At 40.6% G+C, this 16,924-nt stretch overlaps 3 protein-coding genes across 3 annotated transcripts; 1 reads left to right on the top strand and 2 right to left on the bottom strand.

Moving 5' to 3' along the window:
• Positions 1–97: 97 nt before the first annotated feature.
• Positions 98–5,205, bottom strand: degs2 (delta(4)-desaturase, sphingolipid 2; the record flags this gene model as incomplete). Its single annotated transcript, XM_079215346.1, has 3 exons — positions 98–1,057; positions 1,731–2,473; positions 5,115–5,205. The coding sequence occupies 3 exons, from the start codon at positions 5,203–5,205 to the stop codon at positions 914–916; spliced, it is 978 nt and encodes a 325-aa protein (XP_079071472.1). The 3' UTR covers positions 98–913.
• Positions 5,206–6,224: 1,019 nt separating this feature from the next.
• Positions 6,225–9,864, top strand: yy1a (YY1 transcription factor a). Its single transcript, XM_079216772.1, has 5 exons — positions 6,225–6,757; positions 7,972–8,122; positions 8,365–8,425; positions 8,611–8,769; positions 8,975–9,864. Exons 1-5 carry the CDS (start codon positions 6,259–6,261, stop codon positions 9,155–9,157), a joined length of 1,053 nt encoding a protein of 350 aa, XP_079072898.1. The 5' UTR covers positions 6,225–6,258; the 3' UTR covers positions 9,158–9,864.
• Positions 9,865–10,165: 301 nt separating this feature from the next.
• Positions 10,166–16,834, bottom strand: tpp1 (tripeptidyl peptidase I; the record flags this gene model as incomplete). The annotated part of the gene is made up of 12 exons (XM_079229213.1): positions 10,166–11,726; positions 12,321–12,446; positions 12,721–12,882; positions 12,959–13,079; positions 13,420–13,492; positions 14,050–14,238; positions 14,371–14,569; positions 14,672–14,838; positions 14,947–15,068; positions 15,396–15,546; positions 15,661–15,800; positions 16,824–16,834. 12 exons carry the CDS (start codon positions 16,832–16,834, stop codon positions 11,586–11,588), a joined length of 1,602 nt encoding a protein of 533 aa, XP_079085339.1. The 3' UTR covers positions 10,166–11,585.
• Between the last annotated feature and the right edge of the window lie 90 nt (positions 16,835–16,924).

The following is a 16,924-nucleotide window of genomic DNA, read 5'->3' as shown; positions in this document are numbered from 1 at the left end:
GTGTGCGGTCCCTTGTGGTTTGTGTGGAAAGTTTACATGGAAAGGAAAGGAAATGTAAAATCAACCACAAAGTCATATTCTTTACAGTAGTTTCTTCTTAAATATATTTTTATTCATAGTACAGTCATTTAAATAGAAACAACAAAGGTCACGCTTATCAATCACAACACTCGGATTAAGTTAAGTGAAACAATTTACAATACAATAGCTATGTGGTAAATACAAGTTTGGTAAAACTGTCTTTAAATTCATGACTTCAGCATCACTGAAGAAACGGCTCTTCTTACTAAAGGGTAAATTCCAATGTTTATTTTCCCCCACAGCACTGCTTTAAAAGATATTTTAAATTGTAATAAGTAATCTGAGAGGCTTTGAGAGCCTCGATTCTCACATTCATAAATTTAGAAGACGTACAGTAACGCGTGCAGGCAGGAAACAAAAGAGTTAGTGCCATTTCTGTTAAACTTCATGAGATCGCGTATGGCCGTTTCCTACAGAAATTAGGATTACATTTGTGTTGAAATATTAGCTTTTCATCATTATTTTGCCTTTCTCAGTGCCTTCTGGATACAAGGAAATGTCATTACAGTCTCACGACAACGGGCCATCTGCTTATAGCAGGAATAGAAGCATGAATAAATAGTGAGGTGAGGAAACCAACTGGCTGTATTTTACTCTTCCCATTGGCAAGCACTTTGAATGTATGCAACTGAAATGTGTCCATTCATCTGCCTTTGAGTATCTCAAGTAGGACAGTTAAGCTGTTAGACAATTTACTAACAGTGACAACCACACACTACAAAAAGGGAATATAATGGGAATAGTAGGATAATGATATTTCATATGGGTCCCTACATATTTAACCACTGAAATTCATATTTCTGTTCAAAGGGAAACATAATCAGTCACAGTACTATTCCTGCTTGCTTAGCTTGTACTCCCGTTTGATTCTGGCATATGGTCCGATGCTGTCGTCGAACACAAAGTCCCACAATACCCGAATCCAGGAAGTGTGTTGAGGCAGGGAGTTGTAATACTCTGCTGCTATTTGCTTTACCTGCCAAAAAAAAGAATGTTAATTGTTGATCGACTATATGTGAAATATAGACATGGCATCTAAAATATGATTGTAAATGCATGTGAGAAGCACCTCAGGGTACATTTTAAAATTGATTTCACTACGGAAATTAGATACAAAGACTGATAAAAGTAAATATGTCACTGCTTTGTTCAATAGGAAAACACATTACACAGTTTCTCTCAAAGGACTCTCTGACAAAACCATCAAACACAGTTTGGACCACAGTGATCACAGTTGACAGAGCATGATACTAATGTACTGCGGTTTAAGCGCAGAATGATTTCAAAAGAAATCCTGAAAATGTATTGCTTGATAGTTCATAAACAGTAAACAAACTTAAGCAAAAACATTTAATAAAATTAGCTGCCCGCTGAGTCAAAAGGCAGGCATCTCACTTTGGAGCTCCTCATGCTCTGATGTTGCAAGAGAAGCAGCAGTTAATCAATTACAGAGCCCGGCCTTTCATCTGATAAATATTTGCAGTTGATAGGAAAACAATTTGATATATAGCACTTAGGTTCTGAAAGACAGGAGGGGCTCCGTCTTATCTGCCCACACCTTGAGAGAAAATCCCTCACAACCTCAAAAGAAGTACTTGAGTCCAAAGTTGGAAATGAATCCATGATTTATCACAAGAACACAGTCTCACCTGAGGTAGTTTGCTGCCAGGTATGCTCGGGAAGTCATGGTGCTCCATGTGATACCCAACGTTGAAGGTGATCAGATTCAGTGCTCCATAGTAGGAATATGTCTCGTGTCCCTTCAGGAACATGTAATGCTCAGCTATGAAATGTCCAGAGATGGGATGCAGTCCCATACACAGGATAGAACCTGCAATGAGGTAAACAATGGGCTTCAGCCCCCATAGATGGTAGATCATGATGTCTGCTATGAGCTGAACAGCTGCATTTAGGATCTCCAGCTGACCCACTGGTTTAGGATTGACCACCAATGGGCGAATGGCGTAGAATAAGGGCTGGAGGAAGAGCCACAGGACCTTCCTGGCCGGGGTGCAGAAGAACCATCCCTCAATGTCTGTGGGGATGTCCACATCCAGCTGGTCCCCACCAAGATATCGATGGTGGTCGATGTGGTATTTCTTAAAGGCGGCCGAGTAAGGCAACCCGATGGGCAGGTTGGCCCACATGGCAAACCAGCGGTTCCACTTCGGCAGCTTGTTGCCAAAGGCCACGTTATGAGAGATATCGTGGATAGCCAGAGTCAGGGAGTGGTTGATGCAGCCTCCGAAGGCGTAAGCCCAGAAGAAGATCCACTTCCAGGGGAGGTCATGGACCAGATAGCAGGCCAGGAGCTGGGTCAGGACCATGCCAGACACTACCCACTTCAGCTGGGGATCCGGACCCATCAGAGACTTGATCTCTGGATATTTGGCTTGGGAGAGAAGCGGACGGAAACAATTTAATTCAGTTTATTTTGTATAGCCCAGAAACACAAATTTGCCTCAGAGGGACTTACAATCTTTACACATACGATATCCCTGTCCTGGGACCTCACATTGGATCAGGACCCCCCCCTCTCCCAAAAAAAAGAAAATGCGGAAAAAAAGGGATGGAAAGGGATGTGGACAGAAGTGGGGTGATTGCTGGAAAGAAAAAAGTAGAAAGAAGAGCAAAAGAGGATTAAAGGTAAGAAAGAAGAAAAAAAAGGTAGGTTGTTGAAAAATGGAACATAGTAAAGGGAACCAACTGAAAAGAAGGGACAGTAGATTTATGAGAGAAGTGAAAGGGAAGAGAAAAAGTTACTGATTAATATATATATGATTGTGTAGGATGTATAAAAGTGAAATATCTGCCATGAATCCAGATGGGAAAAGCTGTTGTGCAGGACAGATCACTCTCAATCGTATGCATTTAATCTCAATTTATCACTGTGAAACCCAAAGAACACAATCAAGCATGTTGTATGAAACCAGCTCTTCTCCTGAAGGACCTGCTGACAAAAGTCATTTTAATTGGCAGAGGTGGTGTTTTGCTGGGGGAAATAAAACTGAGTGAAATAAAACGGCCACCATTACAAAAGGGCTAGATTTAGTTCATATGACATGTACAACATAATGATCTCATAAGGACAGCGGTTTCTGATTTATTACACTGGTCACACCTTACAGACAGAATTCAGGATCAAAGGGGTGACGGAGTATATCCCATCATGCATTAGCTGAAGATAGCTTCAGTTGCAGTTGCTCACAAATTTGGCCGGCTTTTCTTTCAGCTCACTTGTATAATGAGATGCAAAATGGGGTCAACCTGGTTTCACTGTTTGTAGATCTCCCCTTTACTGACCAAAGCCTTCTTATTTTGTGAATGTTTAGCCAATAGGAATTCCCTATACTATGTATCGCCATGTTTATGGGCTATCCATCTTCAAGTTATGATATTGTAGCCCACCCACCGGGCAAAAAGTGAAATCAATAACAAGACATCATAAAAGACAATGTTTAAACTCCTTAAAGCTGTATAGCCATCATGGGATGGATTAATCTTCACGATGTTACAGAGAGACATCTTATTTCATTTATGGCCACATACGTACATATCAATTAATAAGTTTCAACTAAAACGTTATTTCAGATTAAACTGCACGCTTCATGACAAAGAGCCACTTTGGCTAAAAATGAGCATCATGATCTGCTTGACCACTACTTTAGCCGTTAGTAAAATAAAGTTTATGACATGCAAATGGAGTCACAATAGGCTGCAGACATGCCAAACAACGATCCATTCAATACAACATAAACTCGCTTGTCAATCAAAATATCCCACATGATCATGTAAAAGGAAGTGAGGTTCAACGACCCCGAACACTCACGTCCCTCTGCCTCTCCAGTCAGGGCAAGGCAGAGGATAATTAAAAGAAGAAAAAAATATTTGAATAATTCAAAGCCTGGTGGTGTCAAACAACCCATCACCACCTTCATGACCTTCTGGATTAGCTTCTTTCACACTAGAGCAACTATGTGACTGCTGGACAAAGCCAGGATTAAATGTACGTCAACATGGTTTAGATCTTGTTCATCTAAACTGTTCCTATCAAATTACATAATAGATTAGATTACAAAAGCTGACTTCTGTTGATACAGATTTGATATATTTTAAAAAGCGAGAAAACAAGAAGGATCATAGTGTGTGTGTGTATATATATATATATATATATATATATTTATTATGGACAGTTTGGACAAATACGCTGTTGCATTGATCATTTATTGACAACATTCATGGATCAAGGCGGTTTGTTGAATTAAGGCTACACTTTCACAGATCCTCCCAGATGACCCGACTCTCTTTCTCCTCACTTCATGCATAACACTGCAACTGTTTTTGTCATGCACAGGGAATGTGTCTCGTTACAAGCCTGAGGCATTGTCAACTGCACCTGCTATCAATATGCTTGTATTATCTTCGATTTAAGAGAAAATGATAACTGATAAAAAGAACAGGTAATAGCTTTTCAAGCAAAACTCAAGTCTGGTATCTGATACTCACTTTAACAACATACCTTTTGCTTTATTTCCCATTGCTGCTAAATATTACCTCTTTATTTTGACTGTTGCTTTAAAATGTTATGAAAATACTGTAAATAACACAGCTTCGAAATTCGAGTTGAAATGTGAGAAAATAAATTGTGAGAAAAATGTAATGTTTTAAAATTATAGTCAAAATTGTAATGTAAATTATACTGTACTTATATTACCTTTATATTATATAATCACCTTAGAATAACTAAAGTTGTACTTGTGCTTTAAACGAATGGAGTAACTTACATCCCAATGTAAGTGAATCACTCAAATGTTTGTTTGTCTTGTCAGTTTCTATGTTTTCAAGCATCCATTGTGGGCTTCTCGTTAAACAACAGCTAGTAAACAGGTTTAACCGGCTCTGACCTTAAAACAATGCGAGGGAAAGTGTGGGCTACGCTTAAACTATAGTATCCAAAGTAACCAGGAACTCAACTCAGCAGATGTGTCAGTGGTTACAAAGATTTTTTAATTAGTTTTAAAATAAAATCTTACCCAGAATTTCTTTTCTTCTTGAGGTGTGCGGCTGGTCATTGTAGACCCATTCAAAGTCGCCTCTTCCACCTGTCTTTCCCATGACTAACATGTCTCTGTCCGAGGCAACCGACTCTGTGGCGTTAAGTGTGTCATCAAACCTGAACAGTATCGGGACACACCCACTCACTGGTTGCGGGCTGCAGGTGTGAGGCGTGATCACAAACTCCTCCCCCGAGCTGAGCGCCTGCCGATATGCAGGCTACGTAATCTTTTGCTCCCCAGATTGCAAACAACTGAATCTTTACATTCTGTCACAAGAAACAGCAATGGTTCTTCTAGGCCTATGTATTTAGAGGGATGCAAAAGTTATTGCAACAGTAATAGTCTATTTAAAAAAAGACCACATAGGACTACTCATTTTAACACATCGAAGGCTGTAAGTGAAACATATAGGATCATATATTCCCTGCCATTCCTGCCATAGAGCACAGGGTATCCAAATGTTTACTATCGTTAATCGTAAATCCTTTTTCAAGCACAGTAAGTGCACAGTAAGCTATGTGTTGGTCCCAGCCTCTGAAATGTGAGAATGTGCAGCTGTTATCATTGTATGTCACATATTTGCGTTTTGGACTGTGGCTCTGACAAAAACCGCAATTTGAATGTGTCACATGGTCTCAGGAAAATTTGAATTTTCAAATTCCATAAACCAAGCAATGAGTAAAATAAACAAAGAAAGGAGCTCAAATGTTTTTTTAAAACGCCGAAGTAATGGTTAGCTTAACTTTTTAGACATATTATTTTGAAGCATTATTATTATATAACCTATTAATGTAATATTACATGTTAGGCTATGATTAACATGACTATAATAATCTTTATATATATACATAATTGATCACATATACATTTACATTCATGTCAATATCTTTATGGCCAAGTTTGAAGAAATAAGATGTTATAGGTTTGAGTTTCCCATTTGAAAGAGACTACTCTGGTCCAAATCACGCGAGACTTCAGAACTAGAGCGTTGTGGCGACGAGAGTACAGTACAGTAGTGTAGAGTTGTTGTAGGAGAGGGAGGAGGCAGGCTGAGTTTAGACAGGAGGAAAAGAGAGAGTGTAAAAATAGCGTATAAGAAGGAGGAAATACAACATTCATCATGGCGTCGGGGGATACTCTGTACATAGAAACGGACGGGTCAGAAATGCCAGCCGAAATAGTGGAACTGCATGAAATCGAAGTAGAGACAATCGAGACCACAATTGTTGGAGACGACGGTGAACACCAGCAGATGATCGCGTTACAGCCGTTGGACTCAGATGATCCACACTGCATGCACTCGCACCAAGAGGTGATTTTGGTGCAAACGAGAGAGGAGGTGGTGGGCGAAGATGACTCTGAACTGCACACGGATGACGGGTATGAGGACCAGATCCTCATCCCGGTGCCTGCCGTGGAGGAGGACTATATCGAACAGACTCTTGTTACTGTAGCCGGGAGAAGCTCTTCGACAGGCCGGATGAAGAGGGCTGGAAGCGGGAAGAAAGCGGGCAAAAAGAGCTACCTCAGCGGCGGAGAAATGGGCAGAAAGTGGGAACAGAAGCAGGTCCAGATAAAGACTTTGGAGGGCGAGTTTTCAGTGACTATGTGGGCATCGGGTAAGTGCAGAGTCTTGAGTGAATTCTCTCCAGCTGGCCCCTCGCTTTGTTCTCAGCCTGTGTGCCGTGTGACTGGGCCTAGTTGGGGCCTTGTCCTCCGCTAAAGTAGAAACTATTACCCAACTCTGAGCCACTTTAAATCCATTTGAAATGTTTTGTTTTTATGGGAAGCCATGTTTTATGTGTCGATGGGCGCCGCCATATTTCCCCGGTCTAGAAAGTATGGCGGCCCGAAAAAATGGCGTTTATTTGGCCGACGAAGATGGCGGCGAGTGTGGGAGCGAGTGCAGCTGGCTCCGCTAGGCCGCTGTGGCGCAGTTCAGTTCAACGGGACTGGTGGTGCCTTCAGGGACTCCTCATATTTTACACTTCCGAAGCTTAGTACACATTATTTTTAATGTATTATGATTCCAGCGAAACTAGACCTCTTTGGTCTAAAATAGTTATTCTGTTTGCTAGTGCTATGCATCATGGAAAGGAGTATTTAATGTACAAGAGCTTTGACGTTGGCACAGTTAACGTTACTTGTCTTATTATCCTCGGGGCTTAGTTAAATAATAGCGTTATATGGTTTAAAGTAAACAGTCACACATTCCTAGTGTGAATATTCCCGTGCTATTTCACTCAAAGCGAGTTTATTAAAGGGAGATATTTAAAAGTATCACTTATTTGCAAAGATTAGTTTTGAGTCCTTTTTATTTTTCATACTATTTCTATTATATAACAATTAACACGTTTGTTCAATTACATGTTTGTTCTTAATACAGGCCTTTATTTACACCTCACACACTTAATTTACACATACATACTTGCACTCTTGCACTTCTACTGTTTAAGTTAATTTAATTCCTAAATTAATACTCTGTTCTTTTTTCTTTCATCCAGCTATTTTTATTTTTATTAGTATTTATAATTGTATATATCTTATATCTTTCATCCCTGTTGTTTTTATATCTTATCTTATTTTCTGTGTAAATGGCTGCTACTCGACACCAAATTTCCCCTTGGGGATTAATAAAGTATATATTCATTCATTCAAGCCCAAGTCTTTATTTCCTGTCTTGTGTTTATATTAGTAGAACATAAGTAACAGTGGCAGGAAATACTAATGAGGGGTTGTCATGATAAAATGTTTATCTCTAAATGGCTTTAATCCATTATTTCCACATGTTCTTCTACTTTTCATTTTCAACACCTCTGTTCCTCCTATTCAGACGACAAGAAGGACATAGACCATGAGGAGCAAATCTCAGGGGAAAACTCTCCTCCGGATTATTCTGAATACATGACGGGGAAGAAGCTTCCTCCTGGAGGTATCCCAGGCATTGACCTCTCAGACCCCAAACAGCTGGCAGAGTTTGCACGGTAGGGATGTTTATGTTAACTCCGGCTGAATGATGGCAAGTCAAATTCAGTGGGCCAAAGAAAATGGATTCATACAACATATTTATTTAAATGACTGGGTGGACCCATTACACATACACGTTTTACCAGGAGTTATTTATCTTTTTTTTTAAGTAAACACATCTTAGTGTTTGTCTGTTTGTTTTGGGAATGTGGATAGTTGTGTGAACAGTCTATAATGATGTGACCAATTTCTGGTGCAGAATGAAGCCACGAAAAGTAAAAGAAGACGATGCACCCAGAACGATAGCTTGTCCACATAAAGTGAGTGCATTGGTCTGTTTTTATTACACAAGCTTATACAGTACTGTGCAAAAAAAGATGGTAAACATACATAAACAGAAGCCTACTCGGTTCTATTGTATGTTTTTATTATTTGAACATGCACGTATTCTCTACACTGAATATGTCCTGACTGATTAGCTTCATCTGGTTTCTCTCCGGCTCAGGGATGTACCAAGATGTTCAGGGACAACTCGGCGATGAGAAAGCACTTGCACACCCACGGGCCTCGTGTGCACGTCTGTGCAGAGTGTGGCAAAGCCTTTGTGGAGAGTTCAAAACTGAAGAGGCATCAACTAGTACACACGGGAGAGAAACCTTTCCAGGTGAGTCCTTTTTTTATTCTCGGCATGTCAGACTTTATTTTCCTTCTATGGAAAGCTGCACCATTTGACTGTGCTTTAAAAGAAAGATACGAATATGTATATACCTGAAATGTAAGCTTTGCCCAATTTGCTTTGTGGATACCTGCAGTTGAAATTATATCAGTGAGTCATGTAGCAGCGTTAACTTGATCTCTCTCGTCTCCAGTGCACATTTGAGGGCTGTGGCAAGCGCTTCTCTCTGGACTTTAACTTGCGCACACATGTGCGTATTCACACTGGCGACCGTCCGTATGTGTGCCCCTTTGATGGATGCAACAAAAAATTTGCCCAGTCAACCAACCTGAAGTCTCACATCCTCACACACGCCAAAGCCAAAAACAACCAGTGAAACGACAACAACGTAAGCTTACACTGGAGGACTTGACCTGTATCTCCGCTTCTTGAAAAACTGTCCTGTGGCCTGCTTTGTGAAACAAGAAGCCCCCTTTGTATTATCTCTAGATAAAAGGTTTTTGAGAAATGACCTTTTCTCGAACTTTTTAATAAACTTGCAGAGGTTTGAACAAGGAACTCGTGAGAACCTCGACCCCCCCCCTCCCCACCCCCTCCCAGGCATCTTTCTCTACCCTACTTTGGCGCTACCTGGATGGAACAATTTACGCTTTCTTCTTGTGAAGATGTTAATTCATGGATCTGCACCTAAAGCATATTTATACCTTAACAAAGCCATTCAAAAGGTTTTGCAATATGTCAAATTTGCATCAATCCTCAGCGATGACACCTTTTCAATTTTCTACTTTTCCCAAGTGTGCATATTGTACACTGTTTGACACAAGCTCTGTGGTAATGTATGTAGTTTGATTGTCCCTGTAGCTCTTAGGTCTGTTTGTTTTTACTCCCTTTCCCCTTCATCAGAGTGTGTTTCGAGAGGGGTCTGGGTGGTCTTTGCATATATTCATTTTGTACAATGCAATATCAGAATCATGTAGATAATAGCCATGTGATTTTCAATAGCAGTCACCGATTAAAATGTTTTTCTCCCTTGCACTACAAACACTAAAAGTGTCATCTGTCCTCAATTAAAACTCAGCCTTAATATAATTCATGTTTCAAATATTTAAATATAAAAATACTCATGCTGCTCAAAACGTGAAAGATGAGGCTATTTGACTCAGCATCAGTTTTTTTTTTTTACAGGGTTATGGGAACACTTGTTTAGAAATGCTAATATTTATTTAGGATGTCCGTGTTGGAGATTGCTTCAGCAGTACAATAATAGATTAAAGTAATTCACCCTTTATTTCCTTGTCTGGTAACATTGAGAGAATAGTTCGATTAAAGGACTTCACTGTACATCCTCGCTCGGTTACTTAGAGAAACAATGAAGTGAAACAAATTCAGATTTTTATTTTTCAGCACACTGCAAATATATATATAAACAATTGTATCATGTCTTAAAACTTAAATTAAACAGCTTCAAAGTGACATCTTACAGCTGGTAAATTGCAACAATGGTTCAAGTACACCGTCAACTCTTTGTTCCTGTCTGACATTAGGCCAGGGAGGGTCACATTTGCATTAGAAATTAAAGGTCTTTTTTAAGAGGAAAAAAAGACCTAATTTTGGCAGCTACAATCTCAAATGTTACCATTTTTCCAATCAGTAAAAGTACCAGTTGTACTTCAGTATTAACACCAATATCAGCCCCAACTCATATTTTCATTAAAAACAGGAACTAGGTAATGCTTGGTAGGTTTGTTTAAAAACATTTACATTACATTTTCAATTTGCACAAGCATGTGGTGCATTTCTATAACCTGAAGCATCCAGATCAGCCTTCATACTCAAGTCATCCTAAACAATCAACGGACATTTCTAAGTAAACAGCGGTCTTTAATAAACAATGCAATCTCTTAAAATACATCCGATTTCAATGGTTTAAAGACAAGTGCAACAATGCTGGTGGGTAGAAAAACAGAATGTTTTTTTTTAACCCACATTACAGTGCATTTGGTTAGTTTGTAGCCAGAGAGCAAACCGTAACAAACAAAAGTAAAATCAAGTTTCAAAAGGTCCTGGTAATCTGAAGCCACAAACTGTGTTCCTGTTTCATTTCAAATACGTCACACTTTTTCCAAATTGCATGCAAATATAGTAATGTGTGATTAAATTAAACTGACTTGAGCCTAGCTCATCCCTGCCGAGGAGTATGGCAAAAATAGATCAATATTATACACTTTGGCCATCTCAGTCTTACTGCAAACCAAACCTATCTAATTTTATGCTGGACTGCCTGATCTGGTAAAAATATTGCATCCGGTATAAAGATTCTTCAGTCAATTTAACATAACACTGTATTCAAATAAAAACCTATTTAAAAAGGCCCCTGTGTACGTCTAAGAGCCCACACTTTGACTTACTCTGTATCTAGCGGCATGAATTCAAGGCATAAGATCACTGTTAACACTAAGCTACCTGTAAGTGTGTTTAAGAGAAATCTGGGTCAGTTAAAATGCAGTGAACAGCAGGAATCAGCAACTGCAGTGTAGCAATAAAAATCCCAAACCATCGCAATCCCTGATCTAAAAAAATTGAGGAAACAGCCTTTTGGAGTATTGATAAGAGTAAAAGATAAAACGATCCTGAAGGCTGGAATAACGCAGTGTTTGACTGCAAATTAACTGAATAAAAGAAACGGCATACATCTAAAGTGAAGGCATTTTTCCATCCTGCCTTTGGATTTGTGTACAGTACCTGCTCCCAGAGCAGACGCCACTCTGATGGTTTCACTCCTGAAAACCAACCACTGTGGGTTTTCACTCTGCAAGCAGAGCCGCCAGCAGTGCCGGGTAGTTTGGTGTCCCCCATCCTGTAACGGGATCCCATGCTGGTGCAGCACAAAAACCTTTACCCTGAACCTGTTCGTCCAGACAGCTCAGGTGACAGCCCTCCGTCACCTGGAGATGCAAAGCATTTAGGAAACAGATCATGACTACAAGGTATGTTGACAAAGGGTTTTCACATAATACAGTCATGAATGTACAAACATACTGCTTCAACTTACAGTAGCAAAGGGGGACCAAAACATAATTGATAATACTGCAAATTGAGTTATATTGGCTCGTTCAGTTTGGTTCCTGTTATTTTATTTTCTCTGTTCAAACTGCATTTATAATACTCTGCCCCATATTCTGTCCCCATTGTTCTTGTAAATCGGGAGACCACCACATTTTTAGGCACCTCTTAATAAATGGATAATGTAGTCGACTACAACAGTTATTTTAACTATCATCTCAATAATACAATTTACATATTTCTGACAAAACACGTGAACAAAAACTGAACATTGAAAATTTGGTAAAAAGGTAGAATTTATGGCAGAACTTTGGTATTGAATTGCAAAAGGATTCAATACACAGGTGTCTCAAATTTAGTGGCTACTAAGTAAAAATGTTTTTTTTTTGCGAAAAAATAAATAAATCCAGTCTGAAAATAAGCTTTAAGGGGCAACTGTATAACGATTGAGCTATTGAACTCCTGTAAGAACTTACGTCAAACAGAGCTTGTCCTTTGAGCTTGTAGAGGCGAGGGTTGAGGAAGCCCAGGGCAGGAAGGCCCTTTAGCAGCCGCTGGTCATTGATCAGAGCCAGTATGCCTCCAACCACAGGGGTTGATGCCTGGAAGGGAGATCAATCGTTGAGATACGAAGAAAAGCAATAAAGTGAGCCATTAAAACTAATAGATAACTACTGCATAGAAATGTTTTTTGGACAGTGAAAATGTAAATAACTTGCTTGCATGTTTAGATTTGATACATAGTTTTTGTATGACTGCGGTGCCTTTCCGTTTTCACAAGAGAATTATAATAGTCACTGTATGGCTTTTTATCTGTTCCGTCACATTGAGTAATGCTCTATTCAATAAGAAACATCACCAAGTTTGACATTTTACCGAGGTTCCAGACACCCAGGGGACAGGTACTCTGTTGATGACCACCCAGTAGTTATCCGACAGGGCAGCCATGTCTGGATAGGCCCTGCCGCTGGTATTGAAATATGACTGAGGAGGAAGGGTTGCTGCTACAGCCTTCAGGTACCCATTGACTGCACTGGCCTGCAGGAACACAAATGCACAGCATAAACGACGGCACCAACTGAGCCTATAAGAGCCGATGACCCGGGATTATTACCTGGTAGTCGGGCATCTTGAAGACGTTGCTGAATCCTCCTCCACTGATGTAATCTGTAACTTCATATGTGACCTTAAATGGGTTCTTGAATGATGTCCCTCCAACTGTCGTCACATATGGGCTGGGAACGAGAGGCAGGGCATAGACTTAGAGCAATAGACGTTTAATGCTTTCCCATACCTTTTGACAATAGACCTGCACTAGCTATAAGACATAACACATAAGAAGGGGGTTGGAAGGACGTACAAATGTCTAACTGTTGCACTGAATCAACATTTAAACTTACTGCAGTATAAATTCTTTGATAAATTGTTTCCATTATTGAATGCATAATAAAATATGCACGTCTTTGTAGATTCCCATAACACCAATACAAGACACGAGTCAATTGCCGCAGTCCTATGCCAATAGTGTCTCGCATCACACAGAAACCTGTGTGCATTCATGTAGAACTGCTTTACCTTGATGCAGGAAAACTTGGCCTGAAGGAATTTTGGCCTCCACCCAAATGTTTGCAGCCTGCACCGCTGTCACCTGAAGATGAAACAATAGTTTATGTAGCAGGTATGCAGCAGATTTTACTGACACTTGCAGCATTTCAAGTTTAGTTTTTCCAGTGCCAACATGCTGAGGTGTTTACTTAAAACAACAGTGGTATGTTTACGTTCGAGTGTGATAATGTGCCGTCAATAAAAATGGAGCAAAGCCACAGTAAGTTGACGCGCCTCATTTGGTTACGCCGTCTGCTCCCTTTCAGGCCGTTGTCAAAATGTCCCAATTTGTTGACGTATTGTCTTTTGTGTCGACTGAAAACAGGAATGTGTTCTTTTGCTGAACAAACCAGATGAAAGTAGAAACAAAGCCAGAAACTAGTGAGAGGTCGCAGTCATTGCATTTAACAAGAGTGACAATGTCAAAAAGCCTGTAACTGTCCTGTAGACCAACTGACACAAACAAAGGCTCATTAGCTCATTAAAAGTCATAATTTGCTGACAGTATATATATCAAGTGTAGTTTGGGGATGTTGGTTAATGTCTGTGTGCTGCATGCAAGTCATGTGGATGGGTTCAGCATACTTCCTCCTTACTGACCAGAAGCAAAGAGCAAAGAGATTCCCCTGACGCCAGCCTTCATGAACTCTGTGTTGATGCGCATCATGTATGCAGTGGACAGGCTGTCTTCATCGTCTCCGTAGCTGACGGTGTGAACCCAGGGCAGGTCCGACATGTTGCTGAGCAAAAGCATCCACTGGAGGAAAGGCTCCTGAGACTCATGACGACCTGAAGGACCATTAAGAAAATAAGAGTATTACTTCATGCTATTTTACCTCAACACCTGATACTTTGACATTTTAATGCAATTGTACATGTTGCCATTCTTTTTAACTGAAAAGAAAGTAAATTCAAAGTCACCTGAATTGGTGAAGACCCACGTAGAGATGTTTGCCCCTGTGCTCATGATGTACTCGACATCCAGACTGGCCTCAATACCGGCCTTTCCTGTTTTCTGAGTGCCTACGACCTTGTCCACCTTACTCAGATGCTCGAAGCTTCTGCCATACATGCCCATGAACTCTGTCAGGTCTGCAGGGCTGAAGTACTGCTCCAGGAACTGAAAGAGAAAACAGTTAGCTAAAGTAAGAAAGTGCACCAAGTGATGTTTAGAATAGTGTCTGAGCTATTGTGTTGTGTACATTGTGTGAGCTGGCCACACCTGAGCTACAGCCTGGCTGTTGGTCTCAGCTGTTCCCACATCAGTTGCTGTGAGGTTATAGCGTTCCCTCAAGATGGAGGGAGTCACTCCTAGATGCGCCTGCTTCCTGTTAGACGAGGCTTTGCTGAGGTCCTGCCCTTTAGCAGGGAGGCGGTGAAGCCCTCCAACTGTGGGGAAAAAGAAGAGAAAAAAAAAGTCATCCACCCAGCAAAGATGTACAGATCTCAACATAAATAGAGAGCTGAACAGGTTACACCTTTAGAAATGGGTCTCACCAAAGTCCAGGTGCTGGTGAACATCATCATGAACAGAGTACGGCGCTGAAGACCTCACCAGAGAGAGGCCATCTCTGATGTAACGGTGGAACTTGCTCCCTGGAAGCAGCTTCTCTGCAACCCTGAATGCACAAAATAAAACACAACCACAGGCTTAGCTTGTATGCAGAGTTAAATATACTCCAGGAGTGGCTTTGTTTCATTTCCGGCAGTAAGTAAAACAATGTTATCAGGTAAGCTATTTTTTGTTTGTTTTAAACAAACGAGATTTATGCTAGATTGATTTTAGCCAACAACCACAGAAAGGGGAACTACATCATGTGATAAGATCATACACGGATTACACAAAGAGGGAACTTGAGCAGAATCTTTTCTTTTTTTTGCGTCTTCACTGTGTCAAGTTACTGTTACACAAGCAGAACAAATGTTGCCTAAAAGGATATGCTTACTCTGCAGTCATGGTGCACTGTAAAAAGTCCTGAGTGCGTACAGTCAGGCAGTTTGTGATCCCATGACTCCGCAGCCAGTGATGCACCACCTTCTGGGTCAGATCAGTGGGACGCACGAGGGAGGCCACTTCCTCCAGGGTGAGGTGCTTACCTGTGCAGGATGTACTATTAGAAAGGCTTTTGTCTCATCAGTTTAACATTGTTTTAGATCCCAAATATGTAGGGTTACGCGAAGACTACCGGCAATTATTAAGAAAGACCCTACCATTTTGTGCAGAGTCAGGGTCTGACACAAGTCTGAGTTTTTCCTCCAGCAGGTCAGTGTTTTGCTGCTTCAGGGCAAAGGTCAGCTCCAGCTCCTCTGTGGGGTTAACCCGACCCGCACGAGTCCAGCCGTCTGGTATCCTGAGGAAAGATTTAAACATTTATTTACATTTCACTAATGGAGGCTTCGCTTTACCAAACATTGTGACGCTGAATATAAAGCTACTGACCAACGGATTGATGACTTTGTTGTGTTATGATTAACTGAACCATTATTCAAACATTCAGAAACAAAGTAGTTTGACCATTTTTAACCAACCCAGAGACTCTAAATGTTTATTAAAGTGTTTTTAATTCTGTACTGCAGTTTGAGATTTTTCAAAAACAAATTAAACTTCACAGGACCAGATTTTTGGACTGGATTTGGAGCTACACTTGGACACAAAAGTCACCAAAGTAATAGTTCCCTAAAACAAACTTGTAGTGATAATAGTTGCAACATTCCTTTTCAAAGAATATTGTAAAGATTTCCACTTCACATTCCTGAACTTTCATAAAAAGGGTTGACTAAAGGTGGGACACAAACATGATTTATGAAGAGAGGGACATATGGAAAAGGCTCTTAAAGTGGATTTGCTCACAAGACATCTTGGTCCTGTTCCAGATATCCACTCCAGACCAACGAGCTGAACAACAAGGGGATGGAGAAGGTCACCCTGGTGGAAGGACAAACAAAACATTGCAGAATAAAATAAAAACCACGTGCACATATGCATAGAAATAGCTGAACAAATATTTAACAAAACATGTCCGTACGTCCATGCGTCTCAGGGTTACAACAAAACAAAGAGTCGATGAACCGGTTTAGCAACGTCACGGCAAATCACACACACGTCTCAACCCGCAGACAAAGACACGACAACTCTTCATTTATAACAAAAGAGACACGTTGTTATTTACAGCAGCCTTGACGTTACGCGAACTGTTTAACCTGCTATGTTAGCTGGCAGCTACGGCTGACCTGGATAGATATATCACAGCCGTGAAAAGAACAAACACAAAGTGCGCCACATTACTAAGTCGCGTTCAAACAGCGTCATCAGACTTTCTTCCCCGGTTTTCTCCAGTAAAATACACGACTATGAACTTGAAAGCCTCACTCACAGCGCGTTCATGGTGTGCTCGGCTGATACAGTTGTCGAAACTCAGCTGTGGCGTCTGGCAGGCAGTTATAGACGCAGCAGTCACGTGACACGCGTGCACGT

Source organism: Taurulus bubalis, assembly GCF_910589615.1.
Source record: "Taurulus bubalis genome assembly, chromosome: 1".
Taxonomy (NCBI): domain Eukaryota; kingdom Metazoa; phylum Chordata; class Actinopteri; order Perciformes; family Cottidae; genus Taurulus; species Taurulus bubalis.
Note: the sequence above shows the minus strand (reverse complement) of the source record. Positions and strands in the feature narration are given on the sequence as shown.

What these genes read in the sequence shown, in the direction of transcription:
- yy1a (XM_079216772.1), top strand. Translation starts at nt 6,259, where the DNA reads ATGGCGTCGGGGGATACTCTGTACATAGAAACGGACGGGTCAGAAATG. An exon ending in AGTGACTATGTGGGCATCGG is followed by an intron (nt 6,758 to 7,971) that starts GTAAGTGCAGAG and finishes CCTCCTATTCAG; the next exon opens with ACGACAAGAAGGACATAGAC. An exon ending in CGGGAGAGAAACCTTTCCAG is followed by an intron (nt 8,770 to 8,974) that starts GTGAGTCCTTTT and finishes TCTCGTCTCCAG; the next exon opens with TGCACATTTGAGGGCTGTGG.